Source organism: Caenorhabditis remanei, chromosome I (assembly GCF_010183535.1).
Source record: "Caenorhabditis remanei strain PX506 chromosome I, whole genome shotgun sequence".
NCBI lineage: Eukaryota > Metazoa > Nematoda > Chromadorea > Rhabditida > Rhabditidae > Caenorhabditis > Caenorhabditis remanei.
The window spans coordinates 1,204,671-1,227,337 of record NC_071328.1 but is presented as its reverse complement, the minus strand read 5'-3'; the positions used below and the strand labels follow the sequence as shown (position 1 = coordinate 1,227,337).

Here is a 22,667-nt window from a genome sequence, read left to right as displayed (position 1 = left end):
TCCCGAAGACACACAGATTATTCTGGGAAAAAATCAGATTTTACCTATTTACACCTTCAAGTTTTCCATTGCCGGAGGCGTCTCGCTGAAAAATTCAGCCCATCTTTCGAAAAATATACTAAATCATGATGAAAAAACTATTAAAAACGAGTATATTGGGAAATTTTTCCCCATGAAAAATTGAATTTGTGGAAAAAATTTGAAAATTTTTCTCAAAAATCCCATATCCCTGAAAAGAGGGGCCTGAGGGGCCGGGCCCGGGCCGAAGCTTTTCAGGCCCGGCCCGGCCCGGCCCCAGGGGCCGGGCCGGGCCGGGCCGGGCCCGGGGGCCGGACCCTCATTTGACAAGTATGCTATAATCAAGGAATGATTAATTTCACTATACTGTCTATAACTCTTCATGGATCAGTGACTACTATAACTATGCTTATTGTTCATAAACCGTATCGATTGGCAATTAAGGAAATGTTTCGAAAATTTTCATTGCAATCGACGGAAGTGCCTCGTATAATAATGTATACAAATCACGTTGCGCGTATGGAGTCTACAGAACATTTAAGATTAAAAATGGCAGCTGGATTTCGATCGTAAAATATTTCGTGCGAAAGTTTCAGCTAATGTCACTCAATAGTGGAGATCAATATTTGAAAATGTGCACGTAGTTTGAGTTTTTATAAATCTATGTTTAGCAGAAAAGGTGAATAAAGTAACTGATAATATCGTTTTGCACATGTTTTGAAAACTCACCGCCTCCATATTTATTTATTTTCACTTATTGTGTCAGTATACTTCTGCACAATGAACAGATCCTGCATCCCTCTGGTCAATTTCTTCGATACCCCCCAATTCCTTACCATCGCATTGCATACAAATACGGTATTATCTACACCAATTTATTTCTTTGGACTTTATATAATTCTTACAAAAACACCGATACAAATGAAAGAAGTGAAGTGGTATTTAGTGAATTTACATGTTACTATCATTCTATTCGATTACACCTTGGGTTTATTGACTATGCCGATTGTTCTGTTACCAGCGTTTGCTGGGTATCCATTAGGTGTATTGAGACATTATGGGGTGTCTACGATAGATCAAACGTGTATAGGTTTTACTCTTATTGGGTGTAAGGTTAAGAATATTCTAGAAAACTGTGATGCTCCAAATTTTTCAGTCATGATAACCGCGATAATAGTGTTATTCGAAAGTCGATTCTTCATAGTCTGCGAATTCCGTGGTGAACTCTATTGGTCAATGATTCGAAGGAAATGGATAGTTGCTCTTTACTTGACTGTTATCATTTATGTACTACCCTTTAAATACTTGTGTCCCGATCAAGAATAGGCTAAGCAACATCTTTTTGAGGTAAGTCGCCTAATTGTGCATACGGATGATCAGCCATAAAGTTTTCCGGTTACAGCGACTACCATGCCTCCCTTCTTATATCTACAATGCACCAATATTAGTACTGGTCGAAGACATCACCTACCATCTCGGTATAATGATAGTATGGCTATTTGTCTGTTTCAACGGACTCATCGCTCTTTTAGTCTACATTTATTGGAATACTGCAAAACTACTGAAGAATCATCGGATGTCTCCTCAAACCTATCAAATTCATAGAGTGTTTATCACCGCATTAGTAATTCAACTGGTTATCCCATTTTGTACTATTATCGGCCCTGGTGTCGTCGTATTAACTTCAATTATCACTGATTACTATAATCAAGGAGTGACTAATGTTAGTGTACTGTTTATAAATTTGCATGGATCAGTGACTACTATAGCGATGCTTATTGTTCATAAACCGTATCGATTGGCAATTAAGGAAATGTTCCGAAAATTTTCATTGCAATCGACGGAAGTGTCTCGAAGGGAAATGTATGCTAACAACGTTGCGCGGATGATGCAGTCTACTACACAATAAAATAAATTTGAAATATCAATAAAGCGCACTTTCTTCACATTATTCCACAACTATTTTTTTGGTCTCGAATCCGTGTTCATGCATGAGCAAACTCAACAGACAAAATATGTTAACCAGGTTTCCACCTGCTCTGTGTTCCTTAGAGAAGACCCGGATTATTATCAATCCTCCGTTCCCCAAGAAGATTATAGAGCGGTGGACCGGAAATGGAGTTGCAGGTGGCATAATCTGATAACTAAGATTTCTACTCATGCATAACTGATTTTTCGATCTCAAACTCAGTGGAGATTAATATCGGAAAAAAAAGCTCAACACACTGGTCAGAGAGAGGAAGAAGTAGTTGTTCTATTGTTTCAAGCCGTGCGCGTTTTGGTATTCTAGGCCACCGGATGGAAAACTAGGCCACTCGAAAATTGCTGAAAACTTGTTATTCGACTGGCTTTTAGTGGTTTTAAAAGGTTCGGCGAAAATAAAAAAGACACCTTGCTTTACAGGACGTGTTGCACTGAAGGCACGACAGAGGATACCAAATGTTAAATTGTTTTTAAAAATGAAGAAAAAAAGTTTTCAGAGTAAAAAATCGTCAAATTTTAACGCATAGTAACTCGTTTCCCTGCAGTTCAAATTTTTCAAATATACATTTTTCTGATAGATTACGAATAGATCTACATTTTTACAATTAAAAGTTTTTTGATATTTATTCACGCTTTTGAGATACAGACGCTCAAAGTTAGGGCGCTAGGAGAGAGCGAGAGAGCGTGCGAAACGAGGAGGGTGTCTAGTTTCTCTGCGTTTCCTCTCCTCTCGCCGCGCGCGCCGTGGAAGTTGGCTACCTTTAAAGGCGCATATCTCAAAAGTGGGAGGAGCTATCAAAAAGTTGTAAACTACAAAAATAGAGATCTAGACTTGTTCTACAAGAATAATGTAAATTGGTGACACCTCGCGCAGAAAATGACACCAAGGGGACATGTCAAAGTTAACCAACTTTTTGTCTGGTGCTACCTTTAAAGACGTATATTGAAAGAAATCTTTATTTCTAAGCTTATTTCAAAACAAAAAATTGCAAACAACAACCCATATAAAATCAAATAAAACTCCGTTGCTCTTCATACAACTGCACTGATTTCAGACTTGACGATTTCGTCTCGATATTGTGATCGTTGTCGACGAACCGTTGAAGCACTAGTTTTGCGTCACGTTTTCTGAAATTATCGATTGATTTTTGGGGAAATTATTTTAAAAAAACCAACAAAAATTCATTCCACATTCTGCCAACAATCTCGGTGCAGACGATGTCTCCGGTGTGGTTGTTAATCATTTTTAGAAGCTGAAAAATGGAAGAAAAAATTGGTGGCCTAGAAATCCCCTAGGGGGTTCTTAGGCCATACAATAATAATATCCGGAGTGAATTTGTGCAGACAAAACTCTGAAAGTAAAATCGCGTGTTGCTCCTTTCGATACACTTTCTTCTTCTCCTCGTCTGGCTTCTTCTCCTCATTCTCATCCACTTCTTGATTGTCGAGGAATCTAGAAAGATCAAATATATATTGGTTGTATAGATCAAAACTAGAGCTTCATTTTTGTAGTTGACAACTTTTTGATAGCTCCGCCCACTTTTGAGATATGCGCCTTTAAAGGTGGTGCGCCCTGAGAGCGAGACGCAGAGAAACAAATCTTTAAAGGCGCATATCTCAAAAGTGGGCGGAGCTATCAAAAAGTTGTCAACTACAAAAATGGAGCCCTGGATTTGATCTACAAGAAAAACATAAATTTGAAAAAATTAAACCGCAGGGAAGCGAGTTACAAGGCTCCAAAGTTCAAAAAATGGAAAAAAAAACTCACTGTTGCAAAAACTCGACAATTTTATGGCTGCTGAACATGTTATAAATCAGGAAGCAAGAATCGAAAAATGTGACGAAAAACACCAAGAGGAACCTGTAATTAAATTATCCAAATTATTATAATTAGTGGTGGCCTAGAAACCCAAAATTTGGATTTCTAGGCCATCAAAAAGCTGCAATTTTTTCAACACAAAAAAACGCGTTGGTGCTTAAAACTTGGTTTAAAGAGTTTGTTTTACGATTTCAACGGCGGTGGCCGAGTTTTGGTTTTCTAGGCCACGAAGTGAAATTCTAGGCCACCAACCTTAAATCGCTTAAAACTTGGTTTCCGACTAAGTTTGAGTGGTTTTAATAGCTTTTAGACGATTTTAACGACGCTGGCCGAGTTTTGGTTTTCTAGGCCACCAGATGGAAAACTAGTCTTCCAGACTCACCAAATATACAAAAACAAGAAGATCTTCTCGTTGAACATGTTCAATGTGAGCACACATTGAATTGAGTGCCTCTGGAGGTTGCCGAGTACTCGGACCTGCAAAAAAATTTTGAAAAATTAGCGTTGGAGCGCACTTCCTCCCCCTCTCACCTGAAAATCACACATAGCAATTCGGGGGAAATTTCCCGAGTGTTCCCAATCGGTCCCATGAAGAATATCATCTAGAATACGCATCCCCCAGTACGGATCATTTTGACCGAGGAATTTGTTGGTCGAGTAGAATTGGAGGAGCGAGTTGAGCATGTAGATGAACTTTGTCACCAGGTAGACGCTGGAATAAGGTTTTTCAAAATATGAACTTCATTTTTGTCGTTGACAACTTTTTGATAGCTGCGCCCACATTTGAGATATGCGCCTTTAAAGATTCTAAATGGGCTTCTGTAGCTTTCGCAGGACCCAAAAATCCCAAAATATCAAAAATAGTCATGATTGTACTTGTTTGAAGCGTTTTGACACGCTGATTCCAAGATACTTATTTTCAAAAAATTTGTGTCAAAAATGGAGGAGTTATGTACAACGGTATAAATGAAAAATGACATTTTCAAAAAATTTCGAAAATCTGTAACTTTTTGAGTTTTGAGTATTCATTGAGATCCTGTGACGGTACCCAGCGTCAAAAATAAGAAAAAGTAGTCACGGGCTACATTTTTGTAGTTGACAACTTTTTGATAGCTCCGCCCACTTTTGAAATATGCACCTTTAAAAATGGGGACTTAGTGCGCCGCTCTCTCACCTTCAACATTTAAAGGCGCATATCTCAAAAGTGGGTGGAGCTATCAAAAAGTTGTCAACTACAAAAATGAAGTCCTTGATTTTATCTACCAGAAAAATGTATGTATTTCACCCCAATAATTTTTAATTACAGAAAAAATATGCCAAAATTGTGACGCTAAACGAAAAAGTGGTATTTTCACAATCTCAAGCGCTTTTTGAAAGAAGCTATGCTACTTTTTGAGGCCATGGCCTAAAAAAACCTCGGCCATCTCCCCTTACTTTGTGATAAATTTGCCGTGTTGCATTCCGAAAATCCTCTGAATCTTCGCCATCTTCGTCGTCTCCTCCTCGGTACGACGTTTTCGAAGATTGTTGGAAATGTGGCGACAGATGATGTCGATTTGCTTTTTTCGGTCTTCTGACTGAAAATTTTAAGCTTAACAGTCATTTTTAGACGGAAAAAAACACTTGTTTCGATGTCAAAAAATGAAGAAAAAAAAGTTTTTAAAGTGAAAAATTATAAAAGTTTTAAGCCTCTATCTCGCTTCCCTGCAGCCTAACATTTTAAAATTTACATTTTTCTTGTAGATCAAAAATAGGGCTACATTTTTGTAGTTGGAAGTTTTTTGATATTTATTCACGCTTTTGAGATACAGACGCTCAAAGTTAGGGCGCTGGGAGAGGGCGAGAGAGCGTGCGAAACGAGGAGGGTGTCTCGCTTCTCTGCGTCTCCTCCCTTCTCTCCAGCGCGCGCCTAGGAAATAGGCTATCTTTAAAAGCGCATAACTCAGTTGGGTGAAGAGATAGAAAAAAGTTGTCAACTACAAAAATGTAGTCCTATTTTTGATCTATAAGGAAAATGTAAATTTGAAAAAATTAGACTGCAAGGAAGCGAGTTACAAGACTTTGAAGTTCGGCAATTTTACACTTTAAAAACTTTTTAAAATTGATATATATTGATATATACACTAAGTTTGACCCCATTGTCCTCCTAAAATAAAAAATCTTACCTCGGCTCCCTCGGCTTTCTGCGCGGTCTCCACCAACTTGATAATATTGATTCCAGATTTAGTCGATAACATACTCCAAAATATCACCGGCAAATAGAAGAACGCCGCCTCGATAGCCATAATAAAAGGTGCCCATTGGTAGTAAATAAGCTGTTGGGACACCCTTTCCTCAACTGTAAGTGGCACCTTGTCATTGGGTTTGACCCAATACGTGTTGTACACAAAACAATAGTCTTCGGCATACTGTTCCCACGCTTTGGTGAACTGGAAATTATAAATATTTGGGGTGGAATGTATATTTTTCTTGTAGATCACATCAAGGGCTACATTTTTGCAGTTGACAACTTTTTGATAGCTCCGCCCACTTTTGAGATATGCGCCTTTCTAGATGGGGTTACTGTAGCTTTCGCGTCGGGACCCAAAAACCCAAAAATTCGAATCTGGTCATAATTATACTTTTTCGAAGCGTCTTGACACGCTGATTTCAAAAATCTTGGTTTCAAAAAGTTTGTATCAAAAATGGAGGAGTTACAAAGGCTTTAGTGAAAAATGAAGAAAAAACATTTCAAAAAGTTTCGAAAATCTGTAACTTTTCACGTTTTGAGTATTTGGAGTTGAATTTCGGCTCATTTTATAGCCTACGTTTTGTACTACCTTTTAAAAAATAATTTCAACATAATAAAAAACTTTAATAATTTAAGCTTTAAGCAGAGAGACAAAAACTAAAGGCATCTCAAATGTCTTCCACTCAAGCTGTGATTTTAAAGACGCATATCTCAAAAGTGGGCGGAGCTATTAAAAAACTACAAACTACAAAAATATACTCCGAGACACCCTCCATCAAACCAACCTGCGCGGGCACCCAACACTGCAACGGCGATCCGACATACTGTCTCGCAGTGATCGTCAACGACATTCCCATAATAATAAGTGTCGAATAGTAATAATTGAGACGGTCCGTGCCGAGATCATCCAATCTCGGCTTGACCGTCGAAAACATGCTTCCCAACATATTCATGTTGCCACCACCAATAGAAGTGCCCTTCGCACGTGGATTCAGATGGTGACGATGGATTCTAGAGGGGACGGCTCTAAACTAAAAAGTGTACACCACTGCCACTGAGAAGGGGAATGTTTCTCGAGAGGCTTTTCTCGACGACACAATCACTTATATCAACAGAAAGACACTGATATGCCTCTGTTATACAGGGGGGCAAATAGTGTAGTGAAGAGGAGTTCGCGCTCTTAGATTAGTAGTTGGAGAGGAGGAGGGGACCGCGCAAGAAATTCTCTTTTTTTTTGAGAGCAAAGGCTAACTATGTTAAGGAGATATTGCGAAAATGCGCTCCGTGGCGAAACAATTTTTTTTTTGCACTTTTTTTGGTTTCACGGTATTGCGGCCTAACGCGCTCCGTCGCACAACAGTTGACATGAGGAGACATTCGGAAAGTGCGCTCTGTAGCAAAAAGTTGAAAAAAAACCATTTGATCAAAATCGAAAGTCCTGGTGGTCCACTCAGAGTACACGATGCACTTTTCAGTAGAGCGTGTTTGCATCATTCTAAAATTCAAATAGTTGGTTTCTGGTGTCTTTTTAATAGTGTCGAAACGTTAAAATTGGTTTTGAAAAAATCGACGAAAACATAAATTTTTCAAAAAAAAATTTTTTTACTTATAATTTTTTGAAACATTTATGTTTTAATCGATTTTTTACCAATTTTAACGTTACAACACTACTAAAATCCACTAAAAACCCACTAAAAACCGATTATTTATAGTGGAGAATGATGCAAACGCGCTCTACTGAGAAATCCACCGTGTACTCTGAGTGGACAACCAGAACTTGCGATTTTGAACGAAATAGGTAGAACTAAATAGTTTTGGACTGAATTATAATGGAAAAACTTTTTAAAAAATCAGAAAACACTAAAAATATGAAGATTTGGTCTCCACTTGTCCACGTGGAGTACACGACTGAGATTCGTGCTGAAACCTGGGGTTTTTGAGTTATTTTCTTTGTGAATCTAAAACCAGAGCGTTTGAAATTTTTATTAGTATAAAAATCGTGAAAATTGGTTCAGTAATCATGTTTCAAAAGTTTTTAGTAACTCTCAACTGTTTTGTTTTTCAGATTTTCAGGCTTAAATTTGATTACATTCAAATGTCAATTATATGGATAGATAGCCCGTAAAATTTGGTACATTTTGATATATCAATTAATATAAGAAGCATCCACTATAAGTCTGAAATTTTCAGCTGAAAATCAACTCAAACAAAAATCCTTTTTCAAACTTCCGCCAAAATCCATAAACGCGCCAGCTCCCTTACTGACGCATGATTGGTGTCGCTGACGCATAACTCGTTTTTTCGCGAATTTCTATTTTTTCTGCTGAATTTCAAGAGTTTTCCATCGTAAAAAAGCGAAAATGGCTGATATGCAGAAGTTCGAAGAGGAAGTTAACAAGCTCAAGACCCTTGAAAAAGGTAATTTATCGATTTTTATCGCCAAAAAAATTCAATTTTTCGCTTTCAGACCGCGAAAAGTACTTCTCAAGTCGCCAGGAGATGGAAATGAGATTGACGGAGAGCAGAAATGTGAAAGCGGTGAGAAAACGGCTGAAATTATTGATTTTTAACACTTTTTTTGGGAATTTAGGAACTCGATTTGATGGACACCGACTCGAAAGTCTACAAACTCATCGGCGCCGTCCTCGTCCGTCAGGAGTTGGAAGAGGCGCGGTCAACTGTCGAGAAACGTCTTGAATTCATCGAATCTGAGATGTAAGCAGTTGGAAAATCGCAGAAATTTGGAATTTTTCCGAAAAATTCCAGAATTTTCCATGGAAAATGGAATTTTTGAGTGAAAAATCGATTTTTTGGCTTAATCAGTGACATTGAGACGTTGAAAATCCAATTTTCCAACTGAAAGTGATTAATTTCGTTGCAGAATCTAGAAAAATCGCAGAAATTTGAATTTTTTCCGAAAAATTCCAGAAATTTCCGTGGAATATGGAATTTTTTGAGTGAAAAATCGATTTTTGAACTGAGAAAACTACATTTCAGAGGTTTTACAGATTGAAAACACAATTTTTCAGCTGAAATTGACTGTTTTTGTTGCAGAATCTCGAAAAATCGGGAAATCGATATTTTTCATTCGACATATTGGCTTTTAGCCAATTTTCATCAAATTTCCACTCTAAAAGCTGAAAAAAAAGAGATTTTAAATCTTTGAAATTGCTATTTTTGAGATTTTCTTGTAGTTTTTGTGATGAAAATCGCGAAAATTTGGAGTTTTTGAGTGAAAAATCGATTTTTTTGGCTCAATCAGTGATATTCAGACATTGTAGACCCGATTTTTCATCTGAAAACGGCAAATTTACACTCAGAAACTGAATTTTGCACCAAACATGAAGAAAATTTGAATTTTTCCAAAAAAAAAAACCAGAAATTTCAGTAGAAAATGGAATTTTCGAGTGAAAAATCGATTTTTGACTTAGTCAGTGTTATTCAGACGGTCTAGACTCGATTTTTCAGTTGAAATTGACTAATTTAGTTGCAGAATCTTGATTGTCTTGGAAAATCGATATTTTTCATTCTTCATACTCGTTTTCAGCCGATTTTCATCAGATTTTCACCTGTAAAAGCTGAAAAATGCGAAGAAAATCGTCTTTTTGCGATTTTTCTCGAATTTATCAGTTTTCTAGGCAGAATTTTCCACATTTTCGGTTAAAAACTGGTTTTTTCCACAGCGATACCCAATTTCAAGCAAAAAAGTGATTTTACATCAGAAAAATGCTGTTTTTGTGATGAAAATTGATTTTTTCCAGAGATTTTCGATCTAAAATTCCAATTTCTTTGAAAATCCTGATTTTACATGTTTTTTTTTCTTTAAAAAATAGTGTTTTTCTAGATTTTTCTCAAAAAATCTCACTTTCCCTTCCATTTTCCATCTGAAAATCCCGATTTTTCAAATTCCAGATTGATTTTTCCGAGGTTTCTGATCCAAAACTCCAATTTCTGAAGTTTTAGGACTTAAAAAAAAAAAATATCCGTATTTTAATGTTTTTTTTGTTGAAAAAATGACTTTTTTACTCAATTTTCCTTAAATAATCTTATTTTTCCTCGAATTTCCTGAAAATCCCGATTTCAGAGGGTTTTTAAATTTTTTTTTGAAAAATCTGTGTTTTTAAAAATTTTTCAAAAAAAAAAAAAACCATTTCTTGAAGTAAAAAACCTTGAAAATCCGGATTTTTCAATGAAAAAAGCCCGCAGAAACTTCAAAAATTGGAGTTTTGTATCAAAAACATCTGCAAAATCTCATTTTCCCTCCCATTTCCATCTGAAAATCCCAATTTTTCCAGAAAACGAGTCGAGGCTTCCATCGCCGACGTGACCAAAAAGTCGTCGGATCAACGTGACAAAGTGATGAATATCCAGAAGACGTTCCAAATGATGGCCCAACAAGCACAACAAGCCGCCGCACAGAAAAAATAATCTCGATTTGACTGATTCTCATCCAATTTTTCCCCATTTTCTGTCCTTTTTTCACCGATTTTGCCCCCGAAATTGTTATTTTTCCCCATTTTTTCCCCATTTTTCTACTATAAAACCGCTTTTTCTTTTATTTCATCTCTCCGAACTGGTTTTTTTCGTTTTTTTTTTCGTTTGTTTGTGTCCCGATCACTTTTCATATCGATTTTTATTTTTTCCCATGTGTTGTTAACTGGTGGTTGAGGAGAAAATTGGGAGTTTTTCAGGAAAAAAACTTGAAAAATCGGATGCAATTTTGCTTTTCATGAGAAAATCACAAAAAGTTTAACTTTTTTGTCGGAAAAACTGGAAAATTGTGAGAAATGCACGTTTTCAGCTCGAAAAATTATTGGCTTTTGATGCAAAATTCAGTTTTTAAGTGTAAATATGTAGATTTCAACCGAAAATATGGGAAAATTCAGTCCAGAAAATGGATTAATTTGCGGGAAATCGATTTTCTTCTCATTTTTCAGCTTTTAAAGGGGAAATCTGACGAAAATCGGCTGAAAACGAGTATATCGAATGAAAAATATCGATTTTTGTCAATTTCAGCTGGAAAATTTGGGTTTTTTCAGTTCAAAAATCGATTTTTCGCTCAAAAATTCCATTTTCCCCGGAAATTTCTGAAATTTAATGTCGGAAATTTTTGAATCCGGGCCGACCGGGCCGGGCCAAGAGGAATTTCGGCCCGGCCCGATTTTCGACAAGTCTGAAAATCTCAATTTTTCATTTTCTTCACATTGACTTGCAAACATGGTTTAGTCTAAAATTTTCAACTAAAATCTGCTTTCTTTTGAGCAAAAATCCCATTTTTTCCCACTTTTCCTTAATTATTCACTCAAAAAACTTTTCTTCTCTTGGTTTTCACCATTTTCAACCGAAAAATCATAGTTTTCACTTAGAAAATGTGGTTTTATTGAAGTTTTTGACCCGAAAACTTGAAAATTCTCTAATTTTCAACCTGAAATCTGGGATTTTGAGCGAAAATTGCAATTTCCACACTTTTGGCGATTCCTATCGAAAAAAGTCCTAGTTTTTGCTGTTTTATACTGAATTTTTCATTATTTTTAGGTGAAAAATCGGTATTTTTCACATTTTTTGGTCAAAAACTCAACTTTTCCCTCAAAAACAACTATTTTTATCTGAAAAACGCCATTTTTATACACTTTTTCGCCGAAAAACTCCAGATTTTCCCTTAATTCTATTATTTTTTTTCCTTTTTTTACACAAAATTCTCATTTTCAGAATCTGAAATTCAGATGTACGGTGCCGGTGGCGGTGGTTACTACTACACACCTCAATACGCTCCGCCCATTCAACAACAGTATCCACCTACCGTACCCCTACAGTACCCCCAACAATACGCCCCTCAGCTACAGTATGCTCCTCCCCAACCACTACAGTATGCTTACGCTGTCGCCCCGCCCCCTCCGACTCCGCCCCCTCTTCGACCAGAACTACAGTATCCCGCACAGGAACAGTACCGCCCACCGCCGTCACCGACTCCTGTGAATTGTACACGAATTTATGGAATTATAATTGGATTGTCGAAAGACGGAAACGCAAATTATTTATTCTATTCGCAAGAAGTCGGTGGATTGGCTTATATTGATAAGAATGTCAAAGAGTTGCATATTGGAAGATGGCTACAGTACGATTTTTGAAGGGATTTAGGGGGAAAATTGGGGAAAAACTCGGAAAAATGACCTTAAAATGTCATTTTTGGAGTTTTTAATCCTAAATCAAATTTTTATGCTGAAACTGCCGAAAAAATCCGAATGAAATGGCTCAAAAAGGACCAACAATGTTTTTCAGTCGATAGTAAAGTTTTTGGGGATCAAAATGTCATTTTTTCAACTCAAAACCCCTTTTTTCGAACAGTTTTAGGCGAAAATGGCCTCAAAACGGCATTTTTGAGCCTAAAATTGCGAAAAAGCGCAGAAAAATGACCTAAAAATGACATTTTTATGCTGCATCATCCGGTTTTCAGCCAAAAATCCGAATTTTGAGCCTAAAATTGAGAAAAAAAACCGGTAAAAACTGCTCCAGAAACGGGGTTTTCAGCAAAAAAAAACGGTGGCTACAGTACGATTTTGAAGGGATTTAGGGGGAAAATTGGGGAAAAAAGGATGAAAATAAGCCAAAAATTGTGAAAAATGACCTAATAGGGACTGAAAACGATTTGGAGCCTAAAATTGCGAAAAAACGAAAAATGACCTAGAAATGACATTTTGAGTGAAAATTGCTCCGGAAATGGATTTTTCAGTCCAAAATCACATTTTGATGCTGAAACTGTCGGTTTTCAGCCAAAAAATCCGATTTTTGAGCCTTAAATTGCGAACAAGAAACGGGGATAAATGACGTATTTTTTTGAAAATTTCACATAAAACAATGAGGGAGAAATCGAAAATTTATTTCAAAATGTGTAGAAAAATATAGACATTTCTATAAATAATACTCAAAAACTGTCACTAAGAGCGAATTTTCAGAACCCAAAATGATCAAAATTGGTCACTGCTGACCGAACTTTTCGTTTTTGTGTTTCTAGGCCACGGAAAACTCTTCCATCCGTTCGTTTCACCATTGTTATTAAATATTTTATTTTGTTTTCAATGTTGTCATTATGATAATACTGAAAAACGAAAGCAGTTGAATAAAAACAATGAAAAAAGCGTTATAAATGATCCGTTTCTTTTTTTCATTATTTTTCTTCAGTACCTTCGTTTTAACAATATGATAAGGCTGACAACATTGAAAATAAAATAAAATATTTAATAATAATGGTGAAACGAACGACTGGAAGAACTTTTCGTGGCCTAGAAACACAAAAACGAAAAGTTCGGTCAGCAGTGACCAATTTTGATCATTTTGGGTTCTGACAATTCGCTCTTAGTGAGAGTTTTTGAGTATTATTTATAGAAATGTCTATATTTTTCTACACATTTTGGAATACATTCTCTATTTCCCTCCGAAATCTCAAAAATCTCATTTTTTTGAGTCCACCACTACAAACTACACACATTTCTTTCCAGACTCGTAGTACAATCGCCCGAATTCCACGGTGAATTCATATTGGATAACACGAATTGTGTGGGATTCGAGATCCGTGATACACTGCCCGATCCGATGTACGCGTCGGCAAAATTCTATCCGTCGAGACACGATCCGAATAATGGAGAACTTATAGTAAGGGAGAAAGTGCGCTCCATTGAGAATTTCGTCGAATTTTGCGTTGATTTTCATTTAAAATCACTGAAAATCTTCTTAAAAAGGTGAAAATCCACTTGAAATGTTTAAAAATCAACTTAAAGATTATAAATTTTAAGGCGATTTTAACTGATTTTAACTGCTTTTCAATTATGTCAAGTCGATGTCCACCGATTTTTACCGGTTTTAAGCCGATTTTTGTCGAGTTTAAGTCGATTTTCATCGATTTTCGATCCGAATAATGGAGAACTTATAGTAAGGGAGAAAGTGCGCTCCATTGAGAATTTCGTCGAATTTTGCGTCGATTTTCATAGATTATCAGTGATTTTTATTGATTTTGAGTCGCTTTTTATCGTTTTTGAATCGGTTTTTATCGACTTTCAGTCGATTTTCACCGGTTTTTAGTCGATTTTCATAGATTTTCAGTGATTTTGATCGATTTTAAGTCGATTTTAATAGATTTTTATCGAGTTTTAGTTGATTTTTATCGATTTTGAGTCCATTTTTACAGGTTTTAGGTCGATTTTCATAGATTTTCAGTGATGTTTTATCATTTTTGAGTCGATTTTAATTGATTTTCAGTCGATTTTGAATCAAATTTTATCGATTTTCAGTGATTTTTATCGATTTTGAATAGAATTTCATCGATTTTGAATAGGTTTTTATCGATTTTAAGTCGATTTTGGTCGATTTAAGTCGATTTTGATCGACTTTGAATCGGTTTTTATCGACTTCAAGTCGGTTTTTATCGATTTTGAGTCAATTTTTAACAAATTTGAGTCGATTTTTATCGAGTTTGAGTTTGTTTTTATCGATTTTCATCGATTTTCAGTGATTTTTTAAAAATTTTAAGTCGATTTTGATCGATTTTGAGTCGTTTTCCATCTATTTGATCGATTTTGAATAGCATTTTATCGATTTTAAGTAATTTTTCACAAAAAATTCAGTGGAGCGCACTTCGCGGACATCCGGACAAACCGACACACACACACACACTTCTCTAATTTCCAGATAACAGCCCGATTCAGTATCCACGCGAATCACCAAACGATGAAGTTCGATGTGCACAGTTACGACATTGAATTCTTGCATATAATCGATGATTTTCAAATGATCAAAGGATCCGATCAGTTTTATGATGGACGCAGTTTCATTGTCGAGGTATTGATTGTGTGGAGAAAAATTATAGAAAATGGGCTAAAAATGACTTAAAAAACGAAAAAATGGTCCAAAAACAGGCGTTTCACACTTTTTTCAACCAAAAATAGTGAAAATTGAGGTTTGTTTCGATTTTTGATGAAAAATCTCGATTTTCCCACATTTTTCGCACAAAAAAACGCCAAAAAACTGAAAAGTGGGCGTGGTCACACGGCGACCTACAGTAATCCTAACCTAATGGGATTACGGTAGGCAAGAAGGTGGCGGAAAACGGAGGAGCGAGAAAGTGTAGAAGTCATTCCTGACACTAAAAATGACAAAAATACGAATAATTTGAAAGAAAAATCGATAAAATCGACGAAAAATACGTCAAAAATTTGAAAAAATCAATAAAAATTGGCAAAAATTGCTCCAAATAATACAAATTTTATCCACAAATATAGGCATCGGGGCGGGGCGTTTTCAACTACCAATATCAAAAAGTTAATCAAAAATAATTCGAATGCAAACGCGCTCCACCGAAAAAATCAAAATTTGAAGCGGGAAATTCAAATTTTTGTGTAAAATTCAAATTTTGCAGCAGGAAATTCAAATTTTTGAGTAAAAATTCAAATTTTTCGGTAAAAATTCAAATTTCTCGGCGAATTTTACAAATTTCAGTGCAGCGCGCTTGCATACTCCTCAAAACTCTATTTTCACACTTTTTTTCACTTGAAAATAGTGGAAAACTGCAATTTTTCGATTTTCTAATGAGAAAATCTTGGTTTTTCCGATATTTTTCGCTCAAAAACGCCAAAAATGTTGATTTTTACTAAAAATGACACTTTTTTAATAGTTTTAAACCTCAAAAACCTGAATTTTCAGCTAACAAATCTCATTTTCCAGGCGCAAGCATCACTCGGCGGTTGGTTGGTTCTGAGAGTACACGAAGATTCGAATCGTCAATTCAGTTGTGATGCTGTAAGCATTAATCCAGGAAAACGTCGAGTATGTGACTGAAATCATGGCTTTATGGAGATTCTGGGTCGTTTTTACACAAAAAATCCCGATTTTAAGACTGAAAATTAAGATTTTTCACGATTTTTTCATATAAAAAGTTGGAAAAATCGAAAAAAATGTCGATTTTCAGCCAGAAAAATGAATATTTTCTAAATTTTGAGCCACGTTTTCAGCCGCCTACTCCACTTTTTTCCTATAAATTCCCGTCCCAATATTTTCAGCTATTGTATCCAATCATCGACTTCAACGTTCAATTTTTGGAGGATTGCTGTCCGGCACTGATTCCGGTGAGGAAAATTGAATTTTCAGCGATTTTTAACGGAAAAATTGCGAAAAAATCACTTTTTCACGATAAAAATGAAGATTTTTCCGAATTCCGTCGACAGATTCTGAATCCTGACGTCTTCACCTTTCTATCCGTATCAAAATTTTAGATTTCAGAAAAAGGGGCGTGGCCAAAACAGGCTCCGCCCCTCCGAAACTAGAATTTTTGCAATTTTTTGTTGAAAAATTGCGGTTTTAGTGAGAAAAAATGGGCGGAGCCTCTCATTGACATCAAAAATTGTATTTTTTATAAAAGGGGGCGTGGCCAAAACAGGCTCCGCCCATTTTTATGTTAAAACCGCGTTTTTTCAGTGAGAAGTGGGCGGAGCCTATTCAAAATATGTGGGCGTGGCCTGAGGAGGCTCCGCCCCTTTTCCCCATAAATCTCCCCAATTTTCAGATTATGACTGGCGACGGATGGCCACATCCACCACAAGGCGCACCACAACAACCGGTTTTTCATGAGGAGGCGGGTCATTTCGGGGAAATGTAAGTGGAATTTTCTGAAAATGGGCGGAGCCTAGCATCCTGACCACGCCCACTTTTTAAAAATTGAAAAAAGGTCGAAACTACTCGAAAATAGACCGATTTTGAGCAAAAAATGGAATTTTCGTTTAAAAATGGGCGGAGCTTGCGCAGCTACGCCCCATTTTCTTAAATTTGGGGGCGGAGCCTAGCACACAGGCCACGCCCACTTTTTAAAAATTGAAAAAAGGTCGAAACTACTCGAAAATAGACCGATTTTGAGCAAAAAATGGAATTTTCGTTTAAAAATGGGCGGAGCTTGCGCAGCTACGCCCCATTTTCTTAAATTTGGGGGCGGAGCCTAGCACACAGGCCACGCCCACTTTTTAATATTTGAAAAATATCAATTTTGAGCAGAAAATCTCGTTTATTCGAATTTTTTGCTAAGCCACGCCCATTTTTTCTATGATTTTTGTGTTTTCAGTCACCCATCATCCTCTGCCAACTCTTATCTCGCCCCATCTCAAATTGAGCTCCAAGAAATCACTGAGAGCATGAGTGCCACGTCGATTTCACAGCAGGCTCCGCCCACCACTCAAATGGCTCCGCCCCCTCCACCACAACCAACTGTTGACGTCACTGGAGATTCAGATGAGGAGATAGACGACGAGGATTCTGAAGGAACGATGGGAACGGCGACGATTCCGGCGAAAGAATACATGAAAGATGTCGCTGGAAAGATGTATCAACGGTTGATTGATGAGAGACCGTTGACTGGGCAAACGGTAGGCGGGATTCGGGGTGGAAAATAGGCTGAAAATGAGACAAAATTCATAAAAATCAGACGAAATTGACTGAAAATGATCTAAAAACCGTGAAAAATGACCTAAAATGACCCAAAATGAGCTGAAAATAGGCGGAAAATCAGAGCAAAATGGGCGGAGCCTAGCCAGGACGGATTTTGTGGACAACAGGACACATAGTCACAGAGACAGACAAAAAAAACGTTTTGGGGGTGAAAATGTGAGAAAAATGACTGAAAATAAGCCATAAACAGTGAAAAATGACTGGAAATGAGCTGAAAATGGGCGGAGCTTAGCCACAAGTATACAGGACATCTGGACGCAAAGTCACACAGATAGACCCATAATTTCAGTCGCAATACGCTCGTCGTTCAAAATATCGACAAATACGTTAAAAATGAGCTAAAATTGCTGAAAATCAGACAAAAATGGCTGAAAATAAGCCAAAAACCGTGAAAAATGACCCAAAATAGGCTGAAAATTGTCTGAAAATGACGAAAATTGATCCAAAATGGGCCAGATGCATAACAAGCTTAAGCTCCGCCCATTTTCTATTAATTTTCGTCATTTTTAGACAATTTTCAGTTCATTTTAAGTTATTTTCACGGTTTTTGGCTTTATTTCAGCTGTTTTTGTCTGATTTTCAGCAATTTTGGCTCATTTTCAGCGTATTGCGACAGAAATTATGGGTCTATCTGTGTGACTTTGTGTCCAGATGCCCTGTGGCTAAGCTCCGCCCATTTTCAGCTCATTTTAGGTCATTTTTCACTGTTTTTGGCTTATTTTCAGTCATTTTTCTCCCATTTTCAGAAATTTCGGCTCATTTGACTCTAATTTCAGCCACAATCCGCCCTGTGTGTCGTCGTCCAACAGATCGACAAATGCGCTCTACTGTACACGGCGAAACGAGACGTTCAAAATGTGTTATTATACGAGAAGAAGTGCGAGGGACTCCCCAATGGACGGTCCCTTGAACTCGGCACGATTGCATTCTTCGAAATTTTGCCACGTTTAATGGAGACGCAGGACGAATTGTTGCCGAGAGCACCGTATTCACATATTGCTGGTGAGGAGCAGAATGAGTGTGAAAATTGGGGGGAAAAGTACAGAAAAAATCACGAAAATGAGCGAAAAATCCAGAAAAATCGGCCAAAAAACGGTAAAAAACTATGAATTTTACGGTTTTTGTACCCGAAATCTTGATTTTAGTGCGGAAAATGGTTTTTTTTTCAATTTTTTTTGAAATGGTTTGAAAATTCTGGAAAAATCGGCCTAAAATCACTAATTTTACGATTTTTCTACTCAAAAACTTGATTTTAGAGCGAAAACTGTCTGAAAACTTATCGGGTGTGTCATTTTTACAATCTGATGGCCTAGAAACACCCCTGGGGACTAGTTTTCCGAAATTGCGGGTTTCTAGGCCACCAGAGAGAGAATTCGTAAAAATTCCAAAAAAATCGGCCGAAAACTAGGAATTTTATGATTTTTCTTTTTAAATTCTTGATTTGATGAGTGGAATACAAAAAAAAATTGACCAAAAACGTTGAAAATGATTGTTTTTGCGATTTTTTCTACTCAAAAACTTGATTTTAGTTCGGAAAATGGCTTTTTTCAGCCTGATGGCCTAGAAATACCCCCGGGGACTAGTTTTTCCATAAAGTCTGACTTCTAGGCCACCAGATAAAGAATGAGTGAAAATACCAGAAAAGGCGGTCAAAAAACGGTCAAAAACTATGAATTTTACGATTTTTGTACGAAAAAACTCTCTGAAAACGGTTTTTTTTCAGTATGATGGCCTAGAAACACCGTCAGGGACTAGTTTTCTTATAAAGTTACATTTCTAGGCCACCAGAGAAAGAATGAGTCCCAAAAACGTGATAATCAGTTCAAAAACTGCATTTTCCCACTGCAAAATGTTCATTTTCAGTGAAAAATCCATCGTTTCCCTCATAAAATTGCTCAAAAACTTAAAAATCCTCAATTTTAAGTCAAAATCTGTGAATTTTAGGCAAAAACTTCCGTTTTAATCAAAAAAATTTTATAACCAGTTAAAATACTGATATTTCCCTTTTAAAATTGCGTAAAAACCTGAAAAAACCCTCATTTTTAAACCAAAATCTACGAATTTCAGTAAAAAACTTGGATTTTCTGCTTTTTTTAGTCAAAAAATGCGTTTTTTTTTTTCAAATGAAATTTCCAATTTTCAGTCCGCCGAAAGTACTCTTTAAGCCTAAACCCTAATAATCGAAATCTGCAATTTCCCACTGCAAAATGTTCTTTTTCAGTGAAAAATCCACGTTTTCCTTTGGATAATTGCTCAAAAACTTGGAAAATACTCATTTCTGAGCCGAAAACGGTTCTTACAACCGCGCTCTACCGAAACAAAAGAAAATAGTGTGCGAAATTGAGAGACGCAGAGAAAAAGAGACAATTTTCAAAGGCATTTCGGTGGAGCGCAGTTGTTACCTCATTAATATCTTTTTCAGTGAAAAATCCATCTTTTCCACTGGAAAATTGCTTGAAAACCTGAAAAACCCTCATTTTTAAACCAAATCTATGAATTTCAGTTAAAAACTTGGGTTTTCTGCTTTTTTTAGTCAAAAAATGCTTATTTTCAAAGAAATTTCCAATTTTCAGTCCGAATGAAGCCATCCACCCCCGAATCTCTCGAAAAAATCGCTCGTTTCCAACAAAAAGTTCGTTGTTTCGGAGGTCTAATTGAGATGAAAGTGAGAATTGCTCTGACTCAACCGAATACAGTGTCAATATATCATCCGAAAGACGAAGAATTGGTGAATGGAGACGATAAAACATTCTATTATCTGAAAGCGACGAACGGAGTGATCGTATCGATTCCATCCGAACGATTGGAACCACATTTGGACGCGAATTTTCAGGCGGAATTCGATTTGATCGCGTGGGTTACTTATCGAAAAGCGATTGGAAAAGTTCAGATGCATATCGGACGGAATGGAGAGGCGAGTCGAAAGTGGACGAATGGAAGGATCGATGAGTTGCCACCGCTTTCAGCAAACAGCTATTTGATGAATGGTACGGATGAAAGTGCTGAAAATCCGGGATTTTCGACCCAAAAATCACCGTTTTTCGATCATTTTCCGCTCAAAATTACCAAAAAAATCGAGTTTTTCGACAAAAAACCCTGAAAAAAACGTGAAAAACCCGAACTTTCAGACCGAAAAATGCTGAAAGTGTGATTATGGCCGAACTTTTTCTGTTTTGGGTTTCTAGGCCACCGATCTTGATATGAGAAACCCGAAATAGAGCCAACAATTAGTTGATGAATGGTATGGCTGAAAAAGCTGAAAAACCGGAATTTCAGTTCGAAAAACACTCAAAATCCTCAAAAACTTGTCTGAAACTCGGCGAGAAAGCTGGAAATCGAGTTTTTAGCCCAGAAATCCAATAGTTTGGATAAAAATCACCCAAAAGTATACTTTTTGAATAAAAATTCCCAAAACCTGCGAAAAAACTGAATTTTCTGTCCGAAAAACCCCTCTAAATCCTCCAAAATTTGTCGACTTCGATATTTCAGTGAAAATCCCCAAAAACCACATTCAGGTAGCAATTATTTGTGATACGGGAAATTTGGGATTTTTGAGCCGAAAATTCCCAATTTTTGATCAATATTACCATTTTTAGGTGTACAAATTGATAATTCTCAAATATGTCAATTTTATACTAATTTTTCGCTTTTTGAAGTTTAGAACTGTAATTTTCAGCTTTTAGGGTTGCCACCGCTTTCAGCTAACAGCTATTTGATGAATGGTACGGATGAAAATGCTGAAATCCGGGATTTACAGTCCGAAAAACACTCAAAATCTTTCAAAATGTGTCTGAAAATCGACGAAAAAGCTGAACCCCGGAATTTTTTGAGCTGAAAATCCCCAATTTTCGATCAAAATTACCAAAAAATCGAGTTTTTTCGACAAAAAAACCCTGAAAAAACGTGAAAAACGCGAATTTTCAGTCCAAAAAATGCTGAAAGTGTGATTATGGCCGAACTTTTACTCTTTTGGGTTTCTAGGCCACCGATCATGAGATGAGAAACCCCAAATAGAGCCAACAATTATTTGATGAATGGTACGATAAATCGGGATTTTTAGGCTTAAAATCCACAAATTTCGATCAAAATTATTCAAAAATCGAGTTTTTTGAACAAAATGTCCGAAAACTGCCGAAACCCCGAACTTTCAGACCGAAAACCAGTCAAAATCGTTCAAAATTTGTCTAACAAGGGAACCTTTTAAGTGGGACCTAATGCCAGTGAAAACGACCTATACAGATCGAAAGAGGATGTTTGAAAACCTATAAATAAACTTTCAAAAGTTGCTTACGTGACGTGTAAGTGACTGAAATCTCGATCTGAAAATTGACCATTTTTACCATTGATTTGCTGTATCTCCTACCACGTTTGTAAAGACTACGGCAGCAGTATAAAAACGTGTTCGATTGGCGCAGGTGGTTAGAGCCTAGGAGGAGAAAAGTTTTGCCCTGGTTCGACCCCCGCACCATTTTTTCTTTTTTTTTTGTTGATCTTTCCCACTTTTTTCAATGAGTTTTTGGAATCTATCATAAATCATAAATTTCAGCACTTTCATCTGTCAACTGGCAGAAGTTTCTCATTAATCATCATTTGAAATGGATTCAGAAGGGAATCACGTTGGTGGTGGTACAAAAAACTTATATGATAGATTCCAAAAAATGACAGAAAAAAGTGGGAAAAATCAACAAAAAAAAGAAAAAATGGTGCGGGGGTCGAACCAGGGCAAAACTTTTCTCCTCCTAGGCTCTAACCACCTGCGCCAATCGAACACGTTTTTATACTGCTGCCGTAGTCTTTACAAACGTGGTAGGAGATACATCAAATCAATGGTAAAATTGGTCAATTTTCAGATCGAGATTTCAGCCACTTACAGGTCACGTAAGCAACTTTTGAAAGTTAATTTATAGGTTTTCAAACATCCTCTTTCGACCTGTATAGGTCGTTTTTGCTGGCATTAGGTCCCACTTAAAAGCTTCCCTTGTAAAACCGGCTGAAAATTGGTTGAAATAGCGATTTTCATTTGTCCACGAGGAGTACACAAGTAATTTTTGAGTGTCGGGACATTCTGAAACCATAAAAGGATGAAAATTAAAGTCTTAAAAGCCAAAAATATCACTTTTCTCTTAAAATCGA

The 22,667-nt window shown here is 36.7% G+C and overlaps 4 protein-coding genes across 4 annotated transcripts; 3 read left to right on the top strand and 1 right to left on the bottom strand.

The window, feature by feature from the left end:
• Positions 1-1,390: 1,390 nt before the first annotated feature.
• GCK72_000162 (uncharacterized protein) lies at positions 1,391-1,927 on the top strand (the record flags this gene model as incomplete). The annotated part of the gene is made up of 1 exon (XM_053722307.1): positions 1,391-1,927. The coding sequence occupies one exon, from the start codon at positions 1,391-1,393 to the stop codon at positions 1,925-1,927; it is 537 nt and encodes a 178-aa protein (XP_053590952.1).
• A 1,084-nt stretch (positions 1,928-3,011) lies between these two features.
• On the bottom strand, positions 3,012-7,003 carry GCK72_000161 (uncharacterized protein; the record flags this gene model as incomplete). The annotated part of the gene is made up of 9 exons (XM_053722306.1): positions 3,012-3,129; positions 3,178-3,254; positions 3,316-3,454; positions 3,770-3,862; positions 4,203-4,297; positions 4,352-4,532; positions 5,255-5,397; positions 5,986-6,249; positions 6,836-7,003. The coding sequence occupies 9 exons, from the start codon at positions 7,001-7,003 to the stop codon at positions 3,012-3,014; spliced, it is 1,278 nt and encodes a 425-aa protein (XP_053590951.1).
• Positions 7,004-8,410: 1,407 nt separating this feature from the next.
• On the top strand, positions 8,411-10,478 carry GCK72_000160 (uncharacterized protein; the record flags this gene model as incomplete). The annotated part of the gene is made up of 4 exons (XM_003091475.2): positions 8,411-8,468; positions 8,518-8,588; positions 8,641-8,765; positions 10,346-10,478. The coding sequence occupies 4 exons, from the start codon at positions 8,411-8,413 to the stop codon at positions 10,476-10,478; spliced, it is 387 nt and encodes a 128-aa protein (XP_003091523.2).
• Positions 10,479-11,773: 1,295 nt separating this feature from the next.
• On the top strand, positions 11,774-22,196 carry GCK72_000159 (uncharacterized protein; the record flags this gene model as incomplete). Its single annotated transcript, XM_053722305.1, has 10 exons — positions 11,774-12,165; positions 13,547-13,700; positions 14,733-14,882; positions 15,765-15,839; positions 16,100-16,165; positions 16,603-16,691; positions 17,152-17,452; positions 18,311-18,536; positions 20,108-20,521; positions 22,081-22,196. The coding sequence occupies 10 exons, from the start codon at positions 11,774-11,776 to the stop codon at positions 22,194-22,196; spliced, it is 1,983 nt and encodes a 660-aa protein (XP_053590950.1).
• Positions 22,197-22,667: the final 471 nt, after the last annotated feature.